The sequence below is a fragment of the Lissotriton helveticus genome, chromosome 6 (genome assembly GCF_964261635.1).
Source record: "Lissotriton helveticus chromosome 6, aLisHel1.1, whole genome shotgun sequence".
Lineage (NCBI taxonomy): Eukaryota > Metazoa > Chordata > Amphibia > Caudata > Salamandridae > Lissotriton > Lissotriton helveticus.
In genome coordinates this window covers 1,919,609,633-1,919,633,289 of record NC_136067.1, presented here as the reverse complement: position 1 = coordinate 1,919,633,289, position 23,657 = coordinate 1,919,609,633, and the positions used below count along the sequence as shown (strand labels likewise).

The 23,657-nt window shown below is 45.0% G+C and overlaps 1 protein-coding gene across 3 annotated transcripts in view; it reads right to left on the bottom strand.

Moving 5' to 3' along the window:
• Nucleotides 1-12,758: 12,758 nt before the first annotated feature.
• Nucleotides 12,759-23,657, bottom strand: part of LOC144763879 (inositol-trisphosphate 3-kinase B-like) — a 292,849-nt gene continuing 281,950 nt past the window's right edge. For all 3 annotated transcript variants that reach the window (XM_078649872.1, XM_078649875.1, XM_078649873.1), the window contains exon 8: nt 12,759-17,054. In XM_078649872.1, the coding sequence (XP_078505998.1) occupies nt 16,839-17,054 (216 nt within the window). In that variant the 3' untranslated portion in view covers nt 12,759-16,838. The remainder of the gene's footprint in view (nt 17,055-23,657) is intronic.

Below are 23,657 nucleotides of genomic sequence, written 5' to 3'. Positions count from 1 at the left end.
CGCTATTCCACTGTACACACCTCAACTCTAACATACGACTCAACAGCATGGTATTACACTTAACCCCACTCAGTGTACTCCTCTACAGTATATACCACTCTGCTCTATGCTATTTCACCCTACACAACTCCAGTGTATGGTATTCAACTTTACCCCAGTACGCTGTACACCTCTCCAATCTACGCCACTCCTGTGTACGCCAGTCCAGTATATGTTATTCCGCTCCATGTCACTCCACTGTACAACCATTCCAATCAATGCTATTCCACTGTGTGCCACCCCATTGTAGCACAGTCCACTCACTGATTTATTCCACTGTATGCAGATCTACTGGAAGCTACTCTATTGTAAGCGACTTCAGTGTACGATACTACATGCCACTCCATTGTAGGCAATTGCATTGGATGCCATTCCACTCTTCACCATTTCACTATTCCAGTCTACCCTACAGTACGCCACCTCACTGCCAGTCCACTGTACACTATTCAGCTCTCCTCCAATACACTGTAGTGGAGTTCCTATTATCCCAATAGGCTCTGCGCATTGGAATAATACCTTCAATAGTAAAGGCCTAGACCAGACGTTAACTAGGTCTACTACTGTCGATATTAGACTTAAAGTTTTGGGTTTGCCAGCTAGCTCAGAGTTCACTAGAAACTTTCTCGAATGTTCAGGAAGGAATTAACTTCCCTGATTAGACAAGAAGGGATTTAGGTTCTGACAACCATAGAACATGACAACTTTGCTCTCCCCTAATCAAGAGTGTATCTCGAGAGTCGTGTGAACAAAAGGCAATTTATTTTACTCAGTCAGTACGTGCATTCTTAGTCTCATCAGAATGTAGAGAAAAGGAAGAGACGGGCGTGTTCAATAAAAAGGTGTTATTTATTGATCAGTCTCTTTTCTCATACAAGAGAAATGGATCGATATTATTGCAATACTTATAGCTAAGTAAAGTGCATACATTAAAAGCAATAGTATGAAATAATACTGTAAAAACATTGATATGGTTTCTAAGCCATAAGTTGTTTTAAAATGAATAAAATATATTACATACACATATACATTTGACTAAACGTACTCAACTGGTGTTTCTAAATACGCCTACCCCGTGTACCTGACCTAAGCCTAATACGTGGGCGGGAATAGAAAGTTACAGTTTAAGTTAAGTTTGTTTTTGCCAAGTGAATAACTAAAGAATTCTCTGCGAGGGGTTATTCAGTTCTGTACCTGGAATCTAGGTTGAATGAGGGATGGTATCTCTCTCTCTGGTCTCGATATTCCAGGCTGCCTGCGAGGGCTACCCGAAAGCGCCGGTGCTGGATTTCTCGGCAGGAGAAAGCAGCGCGTCTCGTTCTCAGCGCGTCAGGAAGGCGGGGCTGCGCCAGCGGGGTCTGCTCTGCTCTTCGCTTCGGCAAGTATGGCTGCTCCGTCTCGTCACCACCGCGTGTGTTTGCATAGGGCAATATCGGTAATATTTATACCTTTAAGGTGCCGAGATTGACGTAAGGATGGACATAGATACGTCAATAAGGATGTCATACGACTTCCTCGTTAGCACATTCTTTTGCTGAAGTTCTCGGTGAAATCAAAACAATGGCCGCAGGGTTTTGCCCAGGTTGTCATAGGTTTGATTTGTTATGAGAACTCCGTATGCCTTATCAGGGGCTGGAGGAATATCGCTTGTCTAATTAGATCGCAAGCGTTATGACCTAATCAGATAACACGTTCCTGTGCCGTAGTGTGACTGCGTCAGATAACGGTATCTGCATCATGGGGGTTTTCTGCCTCATGGGCTGACTGCTAGTTAACTTGTTGGTTTGTTTAACCAGAATAGGGTCAGGAATAGGGGGATCGATTCAGAACCTATAGGAATACATCACAACACTGTATACAACTTCACTCAACGGCACTCCACTGTATATTTTTCCACTTCACTGTAGGTAACTGCAGTCTATGCCACTATAGTCTATGCGATTATACTGTAAGTGACTCAGCCATATGCCACACCACTGTATGTTATTCCACTCTACCCCACTCAACTGTACACCACTGCAGTCTAAACCACTACACGCTGTTCCACGCTATGCTGCTGTACTTAAGGCTACTTCACTCAATGCTAGTCCATTGGATGCCGTTCCATGATACTGTTCGCTATTCCACTGTATCCCACACCACTAAACTGTACCCCACTCCATTCTACACTATCTTATTGGAAAGCATTCTACCCAATGCCATTCCACTGTATCATATTCCACTCTACGCTACAGCACTGAACGCAATTCCACTGTACACCACTGCATTCTACAAAACTCCACTGTACACTACTGTAGTACACTGTATAACATTTGGCATGACTCCACTCAACTCTCTTGGACATGCAACTCGACTATATGATTTGCCACAGCACTGCACTATACTCTCCTCCAGTGTACTCTATGACACTTCGACAATACTCCAAACGACTCTCCTGCAACCTATTCCACTATGCCACTCCTCTTTAGAACACTGTACTCCACTCAGCCAGTCTACCACACCCTGCTCAACTGGGCAACAAGCCCAATCCACTGTTTAACAAAAGGCATTACTCCACTGTATAAGACTTTATTCCACTGTATGCTATCCCACTCCACGACACCGTATTCCACTCTACAATACTACACTCTACCACACAACAATCTACAACACTCTCCTCCATTGTACTGGACAGCACTCCAATTAACACTAATAAATGGAACTCAACACTGATTTGAAACACATTTATTAGTAAATAAAACCACTGAAATTCAATTTTAAAAAACAGAGGTTAGGAATAAGTTATAGTTTGGAAAACGTTATTCATGCTTTCTATACACACCCAACTTAAACTAGACAAGTATTAGAAATTCTAAAGTTATAGTAATAACGCACAATTTACTACTTGTGTAACGATATAACTGTAAGAGACATTAGTTAGTGATAGATTCCTTAACTTACAATATCCCCAGGCGTCAGCCTGGATCCGGAAAGTTTTGCTTAGCAGTACCCCTGCGTGTCAGTAGGTGGTATCCTGCGGCTCCGCTTCCATCACTGGCGTCGTCAGCGCCGAGATGACGTCACGGAGAGTAATTAGGCGCCACCCATGCGCCTTGACGTTAGTTCTGTACACGACTTTCTGCGCCAGGAACACAGAGCCATGCAAGATACTGACCATTGGTGCATAAAACTAGGGCCCTGAAAGGGATGACCTTAACCCTAGTAATCAGTCCGCAGAACGGGAAGGATGGGTGGGGCGGTAAGGAATCTATCACTAGCTAATGTCTCTTACAGATATATTGTTACACAAGTAGTAACTTGTGCATCTGAAAGAGACATGTTAGTGATAGATTCCTTACCTTAGAATAGATACCCCAGCAATACAACTCCGGTGGTGGGTCTGCAAACAAAATTACACCAGGAAGTCACGGAGAACAGAACGACCAAAGAAGCCGTCTCTCCGGACTGGACTGTCCAGGCAAAATGAATGGTAAACGTGTGCAGCGAGGCCCACGTAGCTGCCTGACAAATGTCCTGCAAGGGAACGCCGTGTCCCAAGGCAGTAGAGGCTGCCCTGGTCGAATGAGCACGCAGCCACACAGGAGGCTCCTTCTTGGCCGTGGAGTAACATGCTTTGATGCACAGAACGACCCACCCGGAAACGGTCCGTTTGTGCACAGCTCGAACTTTTTTGGCGCACATGTAGCCAACAAAGATCTGGTCATCCACCCGGAACTGTAGTGTATGCTGCAGATGGAAAGCAAGCGCACGTTTTGGGTCCAGATGGTGGAGCCTCTCCTCTTCCCTGGAAGGATGCCGAGGCGGAAAGAAGGTGGGACTTCGGGAGGGAGGTCGAAAGATGTCAACTGTTGCCGCTCAATCTCCACACATGGAGGTGGAGGCTGGACAGGTTCGGGTGAAGGACCGTCCCCTGCTGCTTGGACAGAAGATCCTCTAGAAGAGGCAGACGGATCGGGGGATCGATGCTCATACTAAGTAGGTCAGGATACCATACTCTTCAAGCTCAATCCGGAGCCACAAAAATGACTTGGGCCCGGTCGCGCCTGATCTTCTTCAGCACTCTGGGCAGAAGTGGTATAGGTGTAAAGGCGTACAACAGACCGCAGCTCCACTCGAGACGAAAAGAGTCTCCGAGCGAGTGCCGACTTGGAAATTCCAACGCACAGAACTGATGACATTGCGCGTTCTCTTCGGTGGTGAATAGATCTAACCACTGCTGAAAGAGACCTTGCGCCACATCCGACTTCAGATGTCTTTCGTGATCCATCAAGCACCAGCGGCTGAGTTTGTCCGTCCTAGCGTTCAGAGAACCTGCCAGGTGTTGTACTACCAAGGTAATGCCTTTATGTTCCAGCCATGTCCAGAGGTGCAGAGCCTCCTGACATAGGGTCCAGGACCCCACCTCGCCCTGTTTGTTGCAATACCACATGGCAGTGGTGTTGTCCGTGAACACCTGCACTACACTTCCCCGGACTGAGGGAAGGAATGCCTTCAGTGGAAGTCGGACAGCCCGAAGCTCCAAAAGATTGATATGGAGCCGGGACTCTGCCGGAGACCAGAGGCCTCTGATCTCCGCCTCTCCCAAGTGGCCTCCCCATCCCAGGAGGGACGCATCCGTCCCTACTGAGTGCTCCGGTAGGGGAAGGGAGAGGGATCTGCCCTGGACCCAATCGCGATTTGTGAGCCACCACTTAGTGTCGTGCAGTGCCCTCCGAGATCTGGACATGGTTGGACAGGTTGCCCTGATGCTGCACCCACTGGAACTTCAGGTCCCACTGCAGAACCCGCATATGCCACCTGGCATGTTGCACTAACAGGATGCAGAAGGCCATCAGGCCCAGGAGCCGGAGGGTCATCCTGACTGAAACCCGGGATAAAGACTGAAAGATCAGAATCATAGCCTGAATATCCTGGACTTGCTGCTCGTGAGGATAGACCCGAAACTGCGTCGAATCCAGAACCGCTCCGATGAAGGGGAGCTTCTGAGAAGGACTCAGGTGCGACTTTGGCATGTTGATGGAGATCCCCAGCAAATTCAGGTGGTCGGCCGTAGTCTGAAGATTGGTGACTGCCTGGGGCAAGCCCGTCTTCAACAGCCAGTCGTCGAGGTAGGGGAAGACTGATACCCCTGACCTGCGCAGATGAGCTGCAACCACCGCCATCACTTTTGTGAACACCTGAGGGGTGCTGGTAAGGCCGAACTGCAGCACGGTAAACTGAAAATGCTCCTGGCCTACCGTGAACCGCAGGTAATGCCGGTGTGCCGGCAGGACGGGGAAGTGAAAATATGTATCCTGCAAGTCCAACGCTACCATCCGATCTCCAGGGTCAAAGGCAGCCAAGACCTGAGCCAGAGTCAGCATCTTGAACTTCTCCTTCCGGAGGAAGCGATTGACATCCCGGAGGTCCAAGATAGAACACAGACCACCTTTGTCCTTCTTGGGGACCAGGAAGTAGTGGGAATAACTCCCTACTTCTGGCCCAGGAACGCACTCGATGGCCCCCTTGGCCAGGAGGCCCGTGACTTCCTGTCAGAAGAACCAAATGATCTCCCGACATACGGTGGCATCGAGGTGGCAAGGCTGGAGGAGAGGACTGAAAGGGAAGGGAGTAACCTTGGCAGATTATCTGCAGCACCCACTTGTCTGATGTAATCTCGTGCCAGCGGGGGAGGTGGTGGTGGATCCTGCCACCCACCGGTGTGGGGTGCTCACCGAAGCTCAGATTAGGAAGGTTTGGAGGTGGAAGTAGCAGACCGGAGGTGAACGGACCCGCACGCTGGTTCCCCACCCCGCCCCTAGGGAAAACGTGAACACGGCCGTGCTGAGGCTGGTTCTGCACAGGCCTGGTGGAGGGGCGTGCCTGGGTGCCTCTACCCTGGCCACAAAAGGAACGAATACCAGGAGTGGCTGGGTTCTTAGTAGAAATACCCAAGGACTTGGCCGTAGCCCACGTGTCCTTAAAGTGCTCCAGTGCACCGTCAGCCTTGTCACCAAACAGGCGGGTGCCATCAAAATGCAAGTCCATGAGTGAGCTCTGGACATCGGGTGAGAACCCAGTCGAACGCAACCAGGCGTGGCGCCGCAACGCCACAGTCATATAAATCGCCCTGCCCGAATAGTTGGCGGTGTCCAACCCACACGAAAGGCGAACTTAGCCGCATCCTTACCCTCAGCAATCGCCTGAGAAAGGACAGCCTGCACCTCCTCAGGACACTGAGGCAACAACTGAGCAACGGCATCCCACACCGCGTGGGAGTAGCGGCCCAACAAGCAGGCAGTGTTCACCGACCGCAGCCCCAGGCTGGCCGAAGAGAACAACCGCTTCTCAAACTGGTCCTGTCTTTTAGAGTCCTTATTCGGCGGGGCCGTGGGAAAGTCACTCTGCGACGTCAAGGCCTGAATGACCAGGCTCTCAGGCGTAGGGTGAGTGGTCAAGAAAGCGGGGTCGCCGGGAGCCGGTCGGTGGCGTCTGGCGATGTCTTTATCCACCGGGGCCCCTGTGCCTGGCCTCGACCAAGTGCCTAAGAGGACCTCTGTAAGGGCGTCATTAAAGTGAAGCAACGGCTCCGACGAAGTAGACTGTCTGGAGCACCTCGGTGAGGAGGTTGGTCTTGAGGGCCACTGTGGGGAGGTCAAGGTTGAGGGCCTCAGCTGCCCGACGGAGCACAATCGTGCAGGAGGCACCCTCCTCCATAGTAGGCAGGGGAGAGGCGAACCCCGGGTCAGAGGAGACATCGAAGTCACCTGCATCCTCCAAGTCGTCTGCTCAATCTTGCCGGTCGTGGCGGCAAAGCCGGAGAAGGGACGAACGGTGTCTGAAACTGCGCCAAGAACGGCACGGGCCGGGGTCGGACCGGCACCGCCTCCCAATGCGGATTCCAGGTCGGAACAAAATGGTCCGGGAACCCCGAGTGCGACGCCGAGGGCGGACCCGGCAACGCTGCACCTCGTGGCGCTGGAGCCAGCGGCTTAGGATCCTGTGGCACCGGGGATGGAGCCGGTGGCAAACGGGATCTGGACACCGGACCGTGGGGCCCGAAGGCACACGGCGGGAGCCCGAGGCCTTTAAAGGCAGTCCATGGCAGCAAGGAACTCTTGCATCTGTTCGGGAGTTGCAAACGGACCCGGGTATAGGGGGTAGGCCGTGGGACTCCCAGGCTCCAGAGGAGCCGCAGGGGCAAAGCCCCTGTCCCCCTTGTCTGCCTCCGAGGAGCGACAGGGGGACGTTGGAGAGCGAACACGTTTCTTCGACTTCTTTTTATGGCATTGCTTACCGGAATCTGAAGGCGAAGACTTGGAGTCCGAGGAACGACGGCTTCGGTCCCGCGAGCAGCCCTGGACCTGCAGCGGCGATGTGACTAATGCTGGACCTCCAGCAATTTATGGCGCCGCTCTTGCAAGGCCTTGGGGGCCATGGCACCACAGTCCCGGGAGTCGTGATCGGTCTCTAGGCAGTAGAGGCAAACATCGTGGGGGTCCACCACTGACATATTCCGGCGTCAGGCCCCTCAAGACTTAAAGCCGGGCATCCCTACGTGTACCAGGAGAAAAAGTGGGGAGACAAAAGTCTCAAAATAACAGTCAAAAAGTGACTAAGGTACGTGCTCAATCAGGATCTGCTCTTACTGGCGTGGAAAAAGAAAGAACTGACGTCCGCGCGCATGGGTGGCGCCTAAAAACTCTCCGTGACGTCATCTCATCGCTGTCGACACCAGTGACCGACGCGGAGCCGCAGGACGCCACCTACTGACGTGCAGGGTTACTGCCAAGTAAAACTTTCCGGATCCAGTCTGACGCCTGTGGATATTCTAAGGTAAGGAGTCTATTGCTAACGTGTCTCTTTCAGATTTAAATTTATAATTTACACCTCACCTTCAAATTGCTACAAGGTGCACACCAGTGTTGTCACCTCATTCGCCACACTACATTAACTATAACTAGCACCTTGTCCATGCACTGATTATACTCTTCCATATTACATCACTTACACCATGTGAAATCATAGTATTCATAACACTTATGACATCTCAAATGACAAGTTGTGAGAAGACCGTGCATGGTTAAGGTGCGAGATATAGTTAATGTAGTGTGTCCCAACTATAACTTATCCCTAACCTTTGGGTTTTTTCCCATTGATATGCACTCATACAAAAAATCTTTCGCTGTTTAATATATCTCCGCTGTGTATTGGCTCTGCTTTCGGGTCCCAGGCGCTCCTCCGGAGAGTGCATAGTCCACCCGTAAATATCTCAAAAGCAGTTCCAGAATCCGAAATATGAACAAACTCATGAGCCTTTGTCATTTTTATTCTTCAATAAAGTGCACAACTGTAAGGAAAACAACTCAATGCGGACTCCTCTGGGCTTGTTCACAGACAATGGTTCAGTCCTTTTACTATACACCATTTGACCCCTACAACCATTTCTTCTTGTGGCACCTTGGGATTTGTAGTCTGTCTCTTCCCCACAGTGTGCAACTCACCCTTTGGATTCTACCCCGGAACAGATTTGCACACAGAATCAAGCAGACATTTTTATTTCTTCAGTCAACATTGGTCAGACCAAACTTTCACAATTCTGATATTATTGCATCCTCCCAACGCTGAATCGGAGATGGAAATGGTAAAATCTAGAGAACTCAGGCATACTAACAACCGGCACCAGCAAAGTCAGTCTGTTTGACTTTAATGTGTTAGAGCATCGAAAAGCAGGCATGCACAACAGCACAGACTGTTTGTGCCCCTTATGTATGTTTACAGTCATTCCCCAATACTTCAGTACTGTTGTAAAGCAGAACCACTCAACGGCAGTATACTGTACAGAAACGGAGGTCGCCTTTGGCTATATTTGATGTCCCTCCAGTAGTCAGGGTGCACAATGACAAGGAGGTTGGTGCTGCGCCCGTCTACTTCTAGTTGCCCTGTGGTGATGGTTTTAACAATACCCCGCTGAGTAATATCACCTGCAAGACATTTTAATACTGCTGAACCTCAGTCCCTTATCTCAAGGTCTCCTTTGCCTTTTTCTGCGTCCAGCATCTCTCGCTTCACCTTGAAGGAGTTGAATTTGCTCTGTGGGCAGTCATATCATCATCCATAGTGCAACCTTATTGTCCCTGCCACAGTCTTAGATCTTCCAGAGACACCTTGGCTATGGTACCTTTTGGGAAAAAATCCCGAATAGGTGGCTGCTCCTTCGGCATCCTAGCAGCCAAGATGTGGAACACTCTACCCTCCCATCTTAGGATGGAAAACCCTTCCGCAAGATGCTCAAACCGTGGCTATTTCAGACGCTGTAAGATCTTTGGCGGAGTACCCCTGTCCAGTATGTCTTGTTACTGATGTGAGCTTAAGTTTGGCAGTAGGTAAGTAAGCCAATCCTAGAGCAAAGACACGCCTCTGTGTGTAACCATGCGCTTTAGAAATCAAACTATTATTATTCATGTAGTCTAGTATTTATCACTTCCAAGGTAACATTTTCTAACAGTAAAGGGGCATCCTCCAGACGATTATTCCTTTGGTGCGTTTCCCAAGGCCTTCTTTCCAGTTCCACATAATCTTGCTACTGCTATTTCATGATGAAAGTTTTATGGATATAGTTTTTGGTGGACAGAAGTTGCTCAAAGAATAAGAGGCTAGAAGACCTACTTCAGCTCACTAGCTACATGTGGGCAGATTCCTGCCCAATTTCCAGATTTCACTATTTAGCAAGTGTCCAGACTTTTACACCTGTTGTCAACAAATGCGTACATTTTATTTTTATACAGAATGTTGCTGAAAGTTCGCACCAATTTCAAAAATGTACTCACCTGGCATTCAAAAATGAAGTTCTCTAATATAATCCAGATTTCAGTATGTGACCAGAAATAGAGTCTCAGTTTCCTCCTGCACCAGAAACTGTAACTATGCATAATGCAAATCACATGTGTAACATACAACCTCGGTAGACAGCCTGCGGCCTAGTGTTGCTGTCCATCACACTGTTTTGTAAACAGTTCTGTGCGAGTTTTGGGGTTGCCTCAGAGTGGGACAACTGCGCCTTCTGCGAATAACAGATCCGATACTATAGAGACATGCATAGATTTCTCATAATGCACCTCATAGGAGCATGCTTGACAAAACAGAGGTGCATTGGGAAGCTAATGTGTTTCATTTCTAAAGTAGCAACTGTCCAAATATGGTAAAGTAAAAATGGTCCTATTATTCAGTTTCGTATTGCACACAGACAAGCAAAATTCTGTGTCAGATGCAGTGCACTTACAAAATGTACAACATATATTAGTGATCAGACAACCTAATTAGATTCCCCAGGATGCAGTGCAAGACTACCAGAAGAGGAACCTGCCGCTAAAACTCACCCACTGACATTTTAGGAGGACAGGGAAGTGAGTTTTGTGACAGTCATTGGCAAAGCCAAGTTGTTTTGTCCTTGTAACATACTGGCTTTTTCAATGGTTTTAGCAATGCTATACAACATCCATGATGCTGTGTAGCAAGGCTAAAGAAAAAATACATAGGACATGGAAACCCACGTAATTTTGTAGCTGTGCATCTACAAAAAGATGAGGCGCCCTTTAAAAACCATTCATCTAATGATCGGAGTTGGATCAGTGGAAACAAAAAGCAGGTTTTAAAAGTGGGAGCGGGGCCAGAAGCAATGTCGGGTGGGGAAGAAAAGCAAACAGGCGAGATAAAATTGCAGAATAGGAAAACAAATGGTTAAGAGCGAGACATAAACGTAGAACCACATGGGCCAGAAAGTAACTTCAGGGGGACAGCACACTATAGGAAGTGTTTCACAGAGGGGGGTCAGAAAAGAAGCACACTGGAAAAAGAGCAGTGTGGGGAAGAGGAGCACACTAGAGACTGCTGGAAAACGTGCACTCTCGTGGAGTGCTGTATACAAGAGAAAAAGTAGGTCCCTAAAGGCGTGCAGAGGAAGCACAGAAGCCAGCCAATCAAAGAGATATTAAAGAAGCTAAGCTCCAAGAGAGACAAGGCAAGCTATCAAACAAGAAGAGAAGCAACAAATATGAGCACATTGACGATCGGTTTAACTCCTTGTCATATGTACAGAGTATTCTGTATTCAGGTTCTTCATCCCAAAAAACAAAAGCGCAGACAACACGGTTCACCTTACAAAGGCTTCTTCAGGGCTGCAACCATATAAAAGACAAACATAACCGATCACAACAACAAAACAAGATGTAACACTGTACTTTTCTTAAATATTTTTTGATGTAGTTTACCAATTGTTTTATTTTGTGTTAATGTGTGTAAAGATCTGTTTCATATATGTTTTGTCGTTAAGTTGCTACTGTAATTTTAAATGTTTTTTTTAACTAGATCGTATGTGTTGATGTTGTGCTAACTGAGTTTTTCGAAAACAAATGGCCATGGTTCTGATATGTTTGCAATGTGCCAAAAGGATTGATTTTCAGATAGAGTTCAGTGACGTGATTTTGTTAAGTCTTGTTTTTCATTTTTGTGATCCGTTATATGTCTTGTATATGGTTGCAGCCCTGAGGAAACATTTGTAAGGTGAAACGCGTTGACTGCGCTTTTGTTTTTTGGATGAAGAACCTGTAAATGTAAATGTGTAAATGTATGAAACTTATATAGCGCAGGACTTCCCCTGGGGCATCTCCGCGCTTGCTTAGGGAACCCGTCCTGGTATTCCCCTGTGAGGTAACCCTGGAAGGGTATCCACAAGGTGAAAGCCAGGCATCCCACCGCGAGGGGCCGATGTGGAGATTAAGCAAGCTATTGCCCAGAGTCGCAGAGTGTGAACCCGAGAGTCGAGAAGGCACCGGAGCGAGAATTAACGAGTCCGTGGAATTATTGAGCCCAAGACCCGCCGAGGCGGGAAATTGAACCCTGGTCCAGGGCCGAACTCAAGCTCCAGGTCTGCCGCCTCGAACCCCTGAATAAAGAAAAAGCTGCACATATGACAAGAACCTACGAGTTGCGTCTTAACTTAATTGTCAATGCACATGTTTGTTCATGGTCTTTCTTTTTAGTGTAAAAAATCTTTAATGTGTGGTCAATGAGCAGCTGGCCATTAGAGGGGGCAATGTGGTTGTAGTGATTACTTCAGGTGGTGCGGCATTGGGTTCCCTGGCTGCCAGTATTTGTTCACCATCAAATAAGAAGCAGGTAAAAGAGAATAACAGAAAAGTCAACCAATGGGTAAGCAATGGGGGGAGTGCAAGCTCCTCCAAGTTCTTGGTAAGCCCACAGTGTTTTTCACAGCCAGACAGCTTGCACTGTCTGGCTCGACCTAAAAAAGATGCTTTAAACTGGATAATAACACTTCTTCTCACCCTCTCTATGAGTGATCCAACTCATGTATTTACTCAAGGTGTGGCATATGGTGCTATAAACCAATGGCAATAAGAAAGGTCTTTGTTTTCTGAATTATCCATCATTTCAATGCCCTCCCAGTAGCCCATCGCATCATCTTTAGTTGGGGACACTGCAATATTGTTAATATTGCTTTCGCTCCAACCCTCTCCCCTCAATACCCTCTGATTATTAAGTTTCTTCCCTGGCAAATTCTGCCCATATGGATAAATGAAACCAGTGCCCTATATAGACTTCCACACCTTTACGTCAGTGGATCAGTCCTTCTACTCCTGCTCCAAATATGAATTTCCGGAAGGTCAATCACAACAGCGCACACTTTTCCTAAATTTCTTTTCCAAAAAACACAAACACTAATATTCCTTTTAAGATGACTTTATTAAAAAACAGAACTGAGGCACTACGTTGGTGTTGTTAAGAAACCGCTGTATTTTTACTATGTTACTAAATAACCTGCAGAACATTCACAGCAACAGTTCACGAAAAGTTCAAACAACTTTATAGGGCAGTTAATCTGCCTCCCATCCCCCAACCGAAACAAAAGCGAATGAACAAGATTATGTACATGCTAAAAGACAACCGGCAAACCTAACACTAACTTAAAAGGAAAAGCATATCTATCCACGTGATTTATGGTTCAGAGTCAAGAGCTGCCTTATATATGAATATTTAAATGAAATAGTTAAATCCATTAAAAAACGGAACATGCAATTGGGTTTAGTGTTTTGTGCAAATGAAACCACTAAATAAATATAAATAAAAAACTTTAAACTCCTCCTAAGGAATGTGGAGGCAACTCTGTAAGGCACTTCTGCAAACCGAATGTTTGCGGCTCTACGACATGGACAAAGCTGAAAGAACAAACTGTGCTGGTATAGAGATCAGACTTAAAACATTGGTTTTCATACAAACTTATGTCTATACAACTCTGCAGTACATAAAGTCTGGATAAAAGGTGAATACTCCAAAGCCTGCAAGCATCAACGTCTCCTGTCCAGACCACGCCTTTTGGGTGAAACCATCAGCAGTACCAAGACATCCTTTAATGAATTTGAGACAGATCACAGGGCTCAAACAAGTATTTTACATCGGAATCAGCCAAAGTTTCCCAGGGAAGGAATGCTTTGTGAGTTTTGCAATGAAAAAGTATCACATGACGGCTCAAGCCTAGGATATTTTATGTGGCAGAAAGTAAAATGAATCAAATTCTTCTTTCACGTGCTAAATACCATTTAACATTTTAAGTGCTCAACCATTTGCAGGTATTGAACTTCTGCAGCGCTCGACCTTCTGGAGCTTACATATAAAAGAATCCTTACACACGACTAGCAGGGAATGTTTTCAGATCTGGAATGAGAAGCACTGAGCTGTGATCCTCAGCGTGTACATCATTACAAACATGGGTGTAGCGGCAGGCTATGAACACAATGGAAAGTTAAACTGGAACTTATTTGGCTTCTGAGAAACCCCACCCAACTACATTTAGAGGTGAAGGTCTCTTAAAAAAATATACAAAGCTGGATGATTGAATTGTAGATTCAACAGTCTTACGTAAACTGCACGCAACATTTTCAGATGGAGACTTCTGCAGAGGATCTGCATTCCCTGAAATTGTATGTCTGCTTCCACCAGAACTCCACACACTTATGTTTATTCCCAATTCGGCCCCTTTTCATTGTACCATAGCAAAATGGTGTACAAGGACCATTACGTGTACATTTGGGACGTGCTCCCAAGCTCCTTTCGGTTGTTTGAGAAGTCTTAGTCTGGGCGCCTGAGTAGCCATACATTTTACAAGTTTCCAAATTGCCTCTTTGTTGGTACAGGCTTTGCAAGCCGAAATAAATTAACTCAATCTACTCTAGATGTAGAAACAAAGTATCGGAGACCCCAGATTAAGGGAATGTTCACATGGATCAAGACCAACCATTTTGTCAGGAACTCTAAGGAATTGTGTTCATCTGAGTAGCTATTTTAGGCACAAAAAGGGCCTGAAGAACAGTTGCCCAAAGACATTTGCTACAGTCTTAGTGGACATTTTCAACAGCCTCGGTAAACCAGTTAGGATGGGTCAGTGGATCAACATCTATCAGTCTGTTGCTGGGGCGCTTCTGCACATTCTCAAGTGTCTGTCGTCTGAATTAATGGAACGGTGGACAATACGCAACAACGCTCATATTAGATCAGGTTTCTAACTCCAATAATAAATTAAACCCAAAAATATTTTAAAATTCAAATTACTGTAGGAAAGAGTAGTTTTTCACTTTGTGATTTTTTTTGTAAATTTCAAGTGTATGAGACACAATATACAATAATCTGTCCTAATGTACGTTATACGATGAATGTTGTCTCTAGCATTTTTTACTTTATAGAAGTTTATTTATGTTTTTGAAACCGTGGTCATTCTTTCTCAGGAAATCTCAAGCTTCCTGCTCAAGAGCACTAGCGCTTTTTGATTTAATGAAAAGTTCTTGTCCATGGATTGCGGCGTCGGCTGACTGGCAAATGTCTGTTCAAGAACAGCAGCACATAAAGCAACTGTCTACATCTGGGCAACTTTCAGACCCCAGGTAAGGAAAATATACAAATATTTCTAATTACTGCTTATTAACAATTAAAACGTGTGGAATAAGTGCAGGCAGGACCCTGGAACATTTTGAGACATGTTTTCCTAAAAATGGGTATATACAATGGCGATATAGATATACAAAGAAACCTTGTATTCTTTATAAAAATACAAAAGACTTGCCCTCCAGGATTGCGTTCTTCATTTCAGATGTTTTAATTCAAACAGCAACGCGTTTCGACCTTGGCGGTCTTTTTTAAAAGCCAATTTGCATGTGAACACAATCATCATATAAAGTGCGAAAACATAAAAGACAGACAATCCACAGGCATGGATATCGAGGACAGACCACATTACTTCTGTAGATTCCTTACAATCCATCCAACTTGTCTACATGGTTATTAACCAGGCAAAACGGATTGTCTGTCTTTTGTTTTCACACTTTAAATGGTGATTGTGTTCACAGGCAAATTGGCTTTTGAAAAAGACCGCCAAGGTTGAAACGTGTTGCCATTTGATTTAGAACATCTGAACTGAAGAATGCGATCCTGGCGTGAGAGACGTTTGTATTTCTACAAAGAATCAAAGGTTTCCTTTCATATTGCAAACTGGTCCCAGCACCCGTGTCTCACACCGGCCCCGCCCCGGTGGATGTCACCAGCAGTGTTGGGAGGTTATAATATATATACACATCTACACATACACACATTTTAAATCCACTCCGCCACACACAAAAAACACCTGACAAAAGATTAAAAGTAAAACTTGGCTTATAAACTACTTATTGTTAAAAAAGACAACAAGAGTTATGAATGTGCGTAGCAGGACTGCTAATTTTTTTTAGCAAGACTTGATTATGGATTATTCCTGGCGATTTACTTCTGAGGCTCTGCTCAAAGGCTCAAGACATCCCCCAACATTCATTCTCACCTTGTAAACACAGGATGCTTTTAGCTAAAAAGACCAGCCTCAGCAGCAGTCGTCTTGCCAACATCAGCCACCAGGGGGCAGTTGAACGCTGCACTGGTGAGTCTGCTTTCCAAATAAAGAAGAATCTGTAACGAAAATTTCCCTTGGACGATTGTCCTTTTTGGTATTGCTACATTCAAACTCCACCGCAAACCCTAATCAAATACACTAACAACTTTAAAAACACACATATATATGAAGGACTTAAGATGTACAGCTGCATGTGTGTCAAGAGCACTCCTAGCCCGGGCGGTCAAAGATGGAGTGCTCTGCCGAAAGGTCCTGCGAAGGATCCGTAGGGGGAAACGGAAGTACGATGTTCCTAGCCAATACAGGCGTTGTTTGCCTCAAAATGACAACCCTGATTGGACAGTGTGTTTCCGCCATCTTAGAAGAGGTTACAACGGATGGCAACGAGTTGCGCTCTTCTATGAGGCGACACTTATTTTGTGCAAACGGTACTGATCAGGTTTTTGCCATAAAGAAGTGGTCAGGACTCACTCAGATGGACTGTTCGCAAAGTAGATTTTTAAAAAAAAATCTCCTTTTAGACCAACTTCGGTTCACATTCTTCTTCCAGAAGAAAAGGAAGAGGTTCCCAAACGGCACAAGAACTCCAAGGCCGGGGCAAAAACAAATACAAACAGCTGGCCCTGCATAAAAAAAAAAGCACCCCATAAAAAGTACTGCACAAACCTCACTTTCATCCCGTGGTTTTAAAAAAAGTCATCTGCATAGCTCAAAGTTAAAGAAACTTTGTTCTAGAACGTGAACTGTAAAAAACATAAAAGCTCCTTTTTGGGAGAAACGTTTCCTATTAAAATTGCTAAAAGTGTCTTGTAGTGCAGCTCTAAAGAGTGTCAGTTCCGGCAGGTCTGGAGAACAACGGAATGAAGGGAAGGAGCTATAAAATGTCTTCTCGGAGAGACATCTCAGTCAGAATATCGATCAGATTGTCCAGGCCTATCAGGTATCCATCCTCGCGGTTTCCCTCCTCCCAAGGGACCCTGTGGTTCAGGACCTGGCCACCTGGGAGCGCGGTGGTCTTCCCGAAGTCGATCATCCAGACTTTAGCCTTCTCGTTCCTGTCGTGGACGAACAGAAGGGAGCTCCCGATTACCTAAAAGGAAAGGAAAACCACAGTTAGCTTTACAACTCATGATAGTGTGCTACTTACTGAAAAAGCGCTTTGACGCCCAGTCAGGGGTAGTAAGCGCTATATAAATGCAATTACAATACAATAAACTAGAGGTGGGCGAGTAAACACATTAACAGGTTGAGCCGAACCACAGCCAACTGTCTGGCTGGGCTCTTAGAGCCCGGCATGAGCTGAGCCCTGACAAGAGTTGGCATCTTAATGACGCAACAAGCATCATGTGAAAATAGGACAGTTTACTTAAAAAAAAGTATTTTTCGAACTTGCAGAAGTGTTTCACCTTAATACATCAGATTATTTTCGTACAATGCAGACCTTAAGTTCATGTATTGGAAAGCACTCGTGAGAGAACGAAGAAAAAAAGGCTTTGTAAAATAAAATATCTGCCTATGGCCACACAATTTGGTCAAGTGTGGAAACTAAGACTGGTCTCTGGTTTTCTGGTTTCACATTATGCTCTAGACTGGATCGCGTCCTACCTTCGAAACAGAACGAATGTCATCCATACCCCACCTTTCTCGTCCAAACCGTACTCCACAAAAGCAGGGGTCCCTCAAGGTGTATCATCTCGCCCATGCTTTTCAACATCTCCATAAAGTAACTATGCAGATGACACGCAAATACTCCTTCAACTGGAATGTCCCAAAGACATTGGAAAATCACCAATTTTCAGCTATCTCAGAGCCGTGGATCAGTGGATGACTTGGAGCCATCTCAAATTGAATGCTTCAAAAATGGAAATACTCACGTGTGGCGATTGGAAACATTACAACCCGCTTGCTGCATGGCCTAATGAACTGGGATCACCGCCTAAAGTATCGAAGGAAGTAAGAAAACCTCGGAATGACCATGGACTCCAAGCTGTCAATGAATGCCCAAGTGGACAAACTAACAAGATCAAGCTTGGTCACTATAAAAACACTGCGACTAATTTTCCCTCATTTGGGATATCGCACAAGGTCCAAGCTACAATCTCCCTTGTTCTGTCCAAACTTGATTACGGCAATAGCCTCTACCACGGATCACCTTTAACAACCATGAAAACGGATTCAGAACTCAGCTGCCAGACTCCTCTTGCATATCAAACCGCAAGACCACATCTCCCCTGCGTTGAAAGCCCTGCATTGGTTATCGGTTGCCAGAAGAACCACGTTCAAGCTGCTTTGTATCACCCACAAAGCAATACATGAAATGGGACCGCTCTTCATCAGGAATAAAATCACCAAACACATTCAACAAAGGAACCTCCGCTCTAAAGGAGAATCTCGCCTCAAAATCCCAAGATACAAGAAAATACCATGGGTGGTACATCCTTCTCTGTTCAAGCAGCCAAACTATGGAACTCTTTACCCCCCAACATAAGATCCACCAACAACCACCTTAACTTCAGAAAACTACTCAAGAATTGGCTCTTCTCCACATAAGCATCATACGCAAACAGAAATTTACAGCATATCCCTCTGTATATAAGCATTTGATTTCACCATACATATGTACCTATCTTTGTGTATTGCTTTGTATAAACATGTAGAATAATTATGTTGTTGACAGAAAAATAAATAAATCATCTTTCGTCTACATGTACTTACTTCCATTGTGCATCTATGTACCTTCCATGTACCTGGATCCAATGCACCCCCCTATTTCTCATCCTGTGCCTCTATCAATATCTTTAATCTACATATACTTACCTCCTTTGTGTATCTATATACTTTCAATGTACTTATGGATCTATATATTTATCACTTTCTTCTAATTTAGCATTTCCAATGCACTACCCTATTTCTCAGCCTATACTTCTCTCAATATATCTTCTAGCCCACCCTTCTGACTCTTCTCAAACTTCTTTCTACTACTCTGTCCAATGCACTACCCTCTCTCATATCCTATACATTTATCAATATATCCTCTGCATCCACTTTCTCATTTATCCCAAACCCCACACCACTACTATGACCCCCAAAATAACCCTTTCTAGACTCTCTCCTACTCTACCCCTCCTTGCATCATCTGACACCTCTTTTACTATACCGATCCCCTAAAACAAAACTTTCTAAACTCTTCCCTCTGACTCCTCCCCTCAAAAACCCCTCTTTACTCATCCAAAAGGTTCCTCCTACTGCTAAGACCAAACAAAAAAAAAACCTTCACTCTTATCCCTCCACTATCCTTTTCAATCAAAATTAACAGACTAACATGTTCACTTCTCAAATTCCATATTCAACTATACCAATTCACCACTAATCCTTTATGGGTTCCAGAGTAGGTGCTACTCGCCAATAAAGCGTCTCAACACCCCATCAGGGTTACAAGGGTTACAAGCGCTATATAAATGTAAACCTTTGCCCTTTTCTACCCCTCCTCAACCCTCCTCAATCCAAATAACTGACTAACATATCCACCACTAATATTACTTTCATGTTTCACCATACTAATTCAACATTAATATTTATGGGTTCCAGAGTAGGGTGCTACTTGAGCTTCAAATCCCCATCAGGGGTAGTAAGCGCTATATAAATACAAACCTCTTTCCCTCTTCTATCCCGCCACCTACCCTTCTCTACCCAAATAACTGAATAACATATCCACAACTCAAATTACTTCAAATTTTACTACACTAATTTTCAACACTAATCCTTTATGGGTTCCGGAGTGGCGTGCTACTCACCAGAAAAGCGCTTCAACACCCATCAGGGGTAACAAGTGCTATATGAATGCAAACCTTTCTTCCCCTTTTATCCCTCCGCTATCTTTCTCACTCCAAATAACTGACTAATATCCACCACTGAAATTAATTTCATATTTCACCATATTAATTCACCACTAATCCTTTATGGCTTCTGGAGTAGCGTGCTTCAACACCCCATCAGGGGGAAAAAAAGGGCTATATAAATATAAACCTTTTTTTCTCCTCTATTCTTCTGCTATCATTCCAAATCCAAATAACTTAAGAACCTATCCACCACTTAAAATGTACTTGCATGTTTCACTATACTAATTCAACACTAATCCTCTATGGGTCCCGGAGTAGCGTGCTACTCGCTTAAAAAACGCTTCAACGCCTTATCAGGGGTAGTAAGCGCTATATAAATGCAATTACAATACAATACAATTATGCAATTCACCCACTAGCCGTGCTGGATCTGGAAAAAATTACTCTGGGCACCCATAAATTGGGGATCAAAATGTGGCAGAGGAAAGGGTGGTAGTCACGTGGGGCAGAGTTTGAGAAGCAGAGCCAGACAGTAACCCTACACATTTCTTTTTAAACTGCAGCAGAGAAAATGGTAACGAGGACAAATGTGAGAGCAAATATTTTCTAGCTTACTTAATTGGTCATAAAGATGAAACATTTTAAAATATCAAACATGATTAAGACACCTGATGTATAGATCTTTGTTTGCCCAGCAGTTTTGAGGAGGTTAGAATAGTAGTTAGATAACTTTGGTGGTTAACGCAGTTCTAGTAGAGTACTATGTTTTGCCAATTATAACTTTGACCCCTAAGGTAGCGTACAGGACTAATGTGCTTGCTGCAAAGCACACTGCGCAACATGCAGATCGCAGGTTTGTATTTTATATAGATAGGCAAGTGGGCTACTACTTTGGACACCGAGATCAATTTGTTACTTCCAGTTCATATCCTAATATAACAATTTTCTATTTAATGGCATCATTGAGCTGCATACAAACTCTAAGTCATGGGTTTAGAACCTTATGTTTTTTCCACAATCTGTTATTCTAAGATTGTAAAGGAGGACTCCTTTGGGAATTAAAGTCTTATAAGTACAAACATTTACACTCACTGAGTTATATTTTAGATCCCGAATGTTTCTCCTGACTGTTCACTCTTCGCATACGTGTACAAGTAGGGACGATGTGATTCCTACACTTTATAATCCCAATTGTCTCAAGTGGCATTCCTGTTCATAGATTTACACACTTGTAGGATTTATTGTCTGTGATGTAAAGCACCGACATCCCGCACTGGGATGAATAGTGCTATAAAAACTAAGTGAGAAAGACATTATTAGACATCAGTCAGTTCAATCATCATTAGTCCATCCAATTACATCATCATAAAATATGGTGTTTCGACCGAAGCCATAAAAGATCCAATAAAGTCTGACAATACAATTAATAACATTAAAACTACTAGATACATTTACATTTTTGCATTAAGAACATAAAAGGACAATGCAAAAAATAGTACTGCCTGGTTAATAAAAATTATAAACATCCATAGGTACATAACCATGGTGTGCTAATAAAAGTCCTCAGATACCACCACATCTAGGTCAAATTAGCCCTATGACAGCTTATCGGCCGCATAGTTCCCAGGAACTTGCTACCCTGTAGACCAACAAAGGACAAGTATCTGCTTCCAGGATCCTCATGGCTTCAAGGTGACTAGAGGTGCCCAGTTGTCTACAGATGGGTGGTAGCTATGCTGAACGGGGCTGGACATAGGCAGGACATACAGACAAGACGTGGTACAGACTAAGCTTGTAGTGCAATTACTCAAACAGATGAATCTTGCATTCTTACAGTGTATGCAAATCAATAACACAGGTGGGTTGAACTAAGTCAAAAACCTGCTTTCAAGTTGAACTTTCTCTAAAGTACTTGTGAAACAATAAGCAATATGCCTTTGTGCCCTTCCGTTGGATTGGCACCTAGGTGTTCGGCTCCAGATGGCTCTCAGCCAGGATGAAACTTGAACAAAAAAAAGGCTGTTGGCCCACCAAGTCAGGCATTTGTGCCAAGGGTGAAGTGGAAATAAGTAAACCCCCGCACCACCTGCAGGTGGCTGCACCACATGGAATACAGGCAACGTGTGGGCACTGCTGAACTGTGAGCCAAGGGTGGAAAATGAAACAAGGACAATTTTTAGCATATTTCCCTGGGCTGGCCAGACGCGGTCCAGAAATAGCTGCCGGAGCGGAATTCCAGTGAGATTCCCCCCTACTTTCCAGCACTGCCCACTAGAAGACTACCTCTTTCATTCCTTTTTACCACCAAAGGCTCAGGCTTTGTTTTGAATTCTTGGCGCATGGGTGGCAGGCAGAAGGCAAATGAAAGCTCGGCTTGTTCTGGGCTCAAGTGTCCAAGAGGACCTCGAGCTGAGCCCGCGTGAGGCCTCTGGCTCAGGCCTTAAGCGGCTCGAGCGCATGGGGCACCTAGAAATGGAGGGTCAGCTTCGGCATCCGGTCACACCGCATCTCATAAAAGCACTCCTCATGTGTGTACCACAAGCACAAGAAAATGACAAAAATTCTAGGGAAGCATTTCTCATCCACTCCTTGAATAAAAGTTTACCAAATATGGGGTCTGTAGGGATCTCTTCCCCACTTATCAGAGAAAAAGGTGAGTGCAAAGGGGCTGGGCTTGAGGGACAGCGTGTTTCCAAGGGATTAGAGTGTCCCTGTGGGCCCTTTCCAGGGCTGCCACAGCATGTGCACCAAAGAAGCTGGGAGGTACAATGTATCCTGCGTGTCAGAAAGGAAGGATGAGGTCTCTGATTCTGCCTGGTGAGTATCAGAGCCTGGACAGGTTTGTTTGGATGTCCGCTGGATGGAAGGGTTGGAGTGAGGGAAAGTTTGACTTCGTTGGCGGCTTCCTTCCGAAAGAGTGAGCGCCTGATCCTTCAGCCGCAATTCTGCATGACTGCAGATGCCTGCCAGATGGCAGCTTGTGAGGGTCTGGAGGATGTGAGCAGTGCATGAGACTGGTGTGTATTTATTTGTAATTACTCAGGTAAGTGCCCTTATGGACATTTAGAGCTCTAGCCCAAGACTTTTGTGCAGTGGACCTGGTAGATAGTATAAGAATACTTTGCAAAACAGGGGCTTGGTGCTCACAATTCAACACTGAAGGTAGCTCTTACCTCCAGACCTCTGTTAATGTCAATGAGATGGAGCATAGCACTGAAGCAAAATTCAAAACTGCCTTCCAAAGAAAGTGAACGGAAAAATAATTATATCCAGAATGCGTAGCGAAACTGGATTCACATTTCTCAGGATGACATGTAGAGGAGTATACAGAAAACAGACTTTTATTCCAGCTAGACTAGTTTAATTTTGGTCTCAGAAAGCTGCTGTAGCTTTACACTGAACCTCTGCTTATTTGAACATGATTAAACTTTAAGCAGTGTTTAACATGAGGTCACCATGACTAGGCAGACACAGAGTTCAAAGACCCTGTGGTCTCAGAGTCTGAGCCAACTCACACAGAAACTACTGAGAGCTGAATACGGTCCTCATCGGAGACCCCGCCTCACCACTTGATTGGTTGGCAGAGCTTGAGGCCAAACATCTGCAGGACGTGACGCGGATGTAAGACAAACTACACTTCAAACCAGCTCCAGAGATGGAGAACAGTGGCCAGACATAGAACATTCAAACGTCAGTTTACTTAAGGACTAAAATAAGCTTGCAGCTGGAGCTGGGATAAAGTAGGGGTAACCATCTAAAATCGGGGTTAATGTCATAGAATAAAGCAATTTCAGACAGCAATTAAACTCTGGCTGTAGTAAATGATAGAAAATGGTGATGCATGAACTACATCA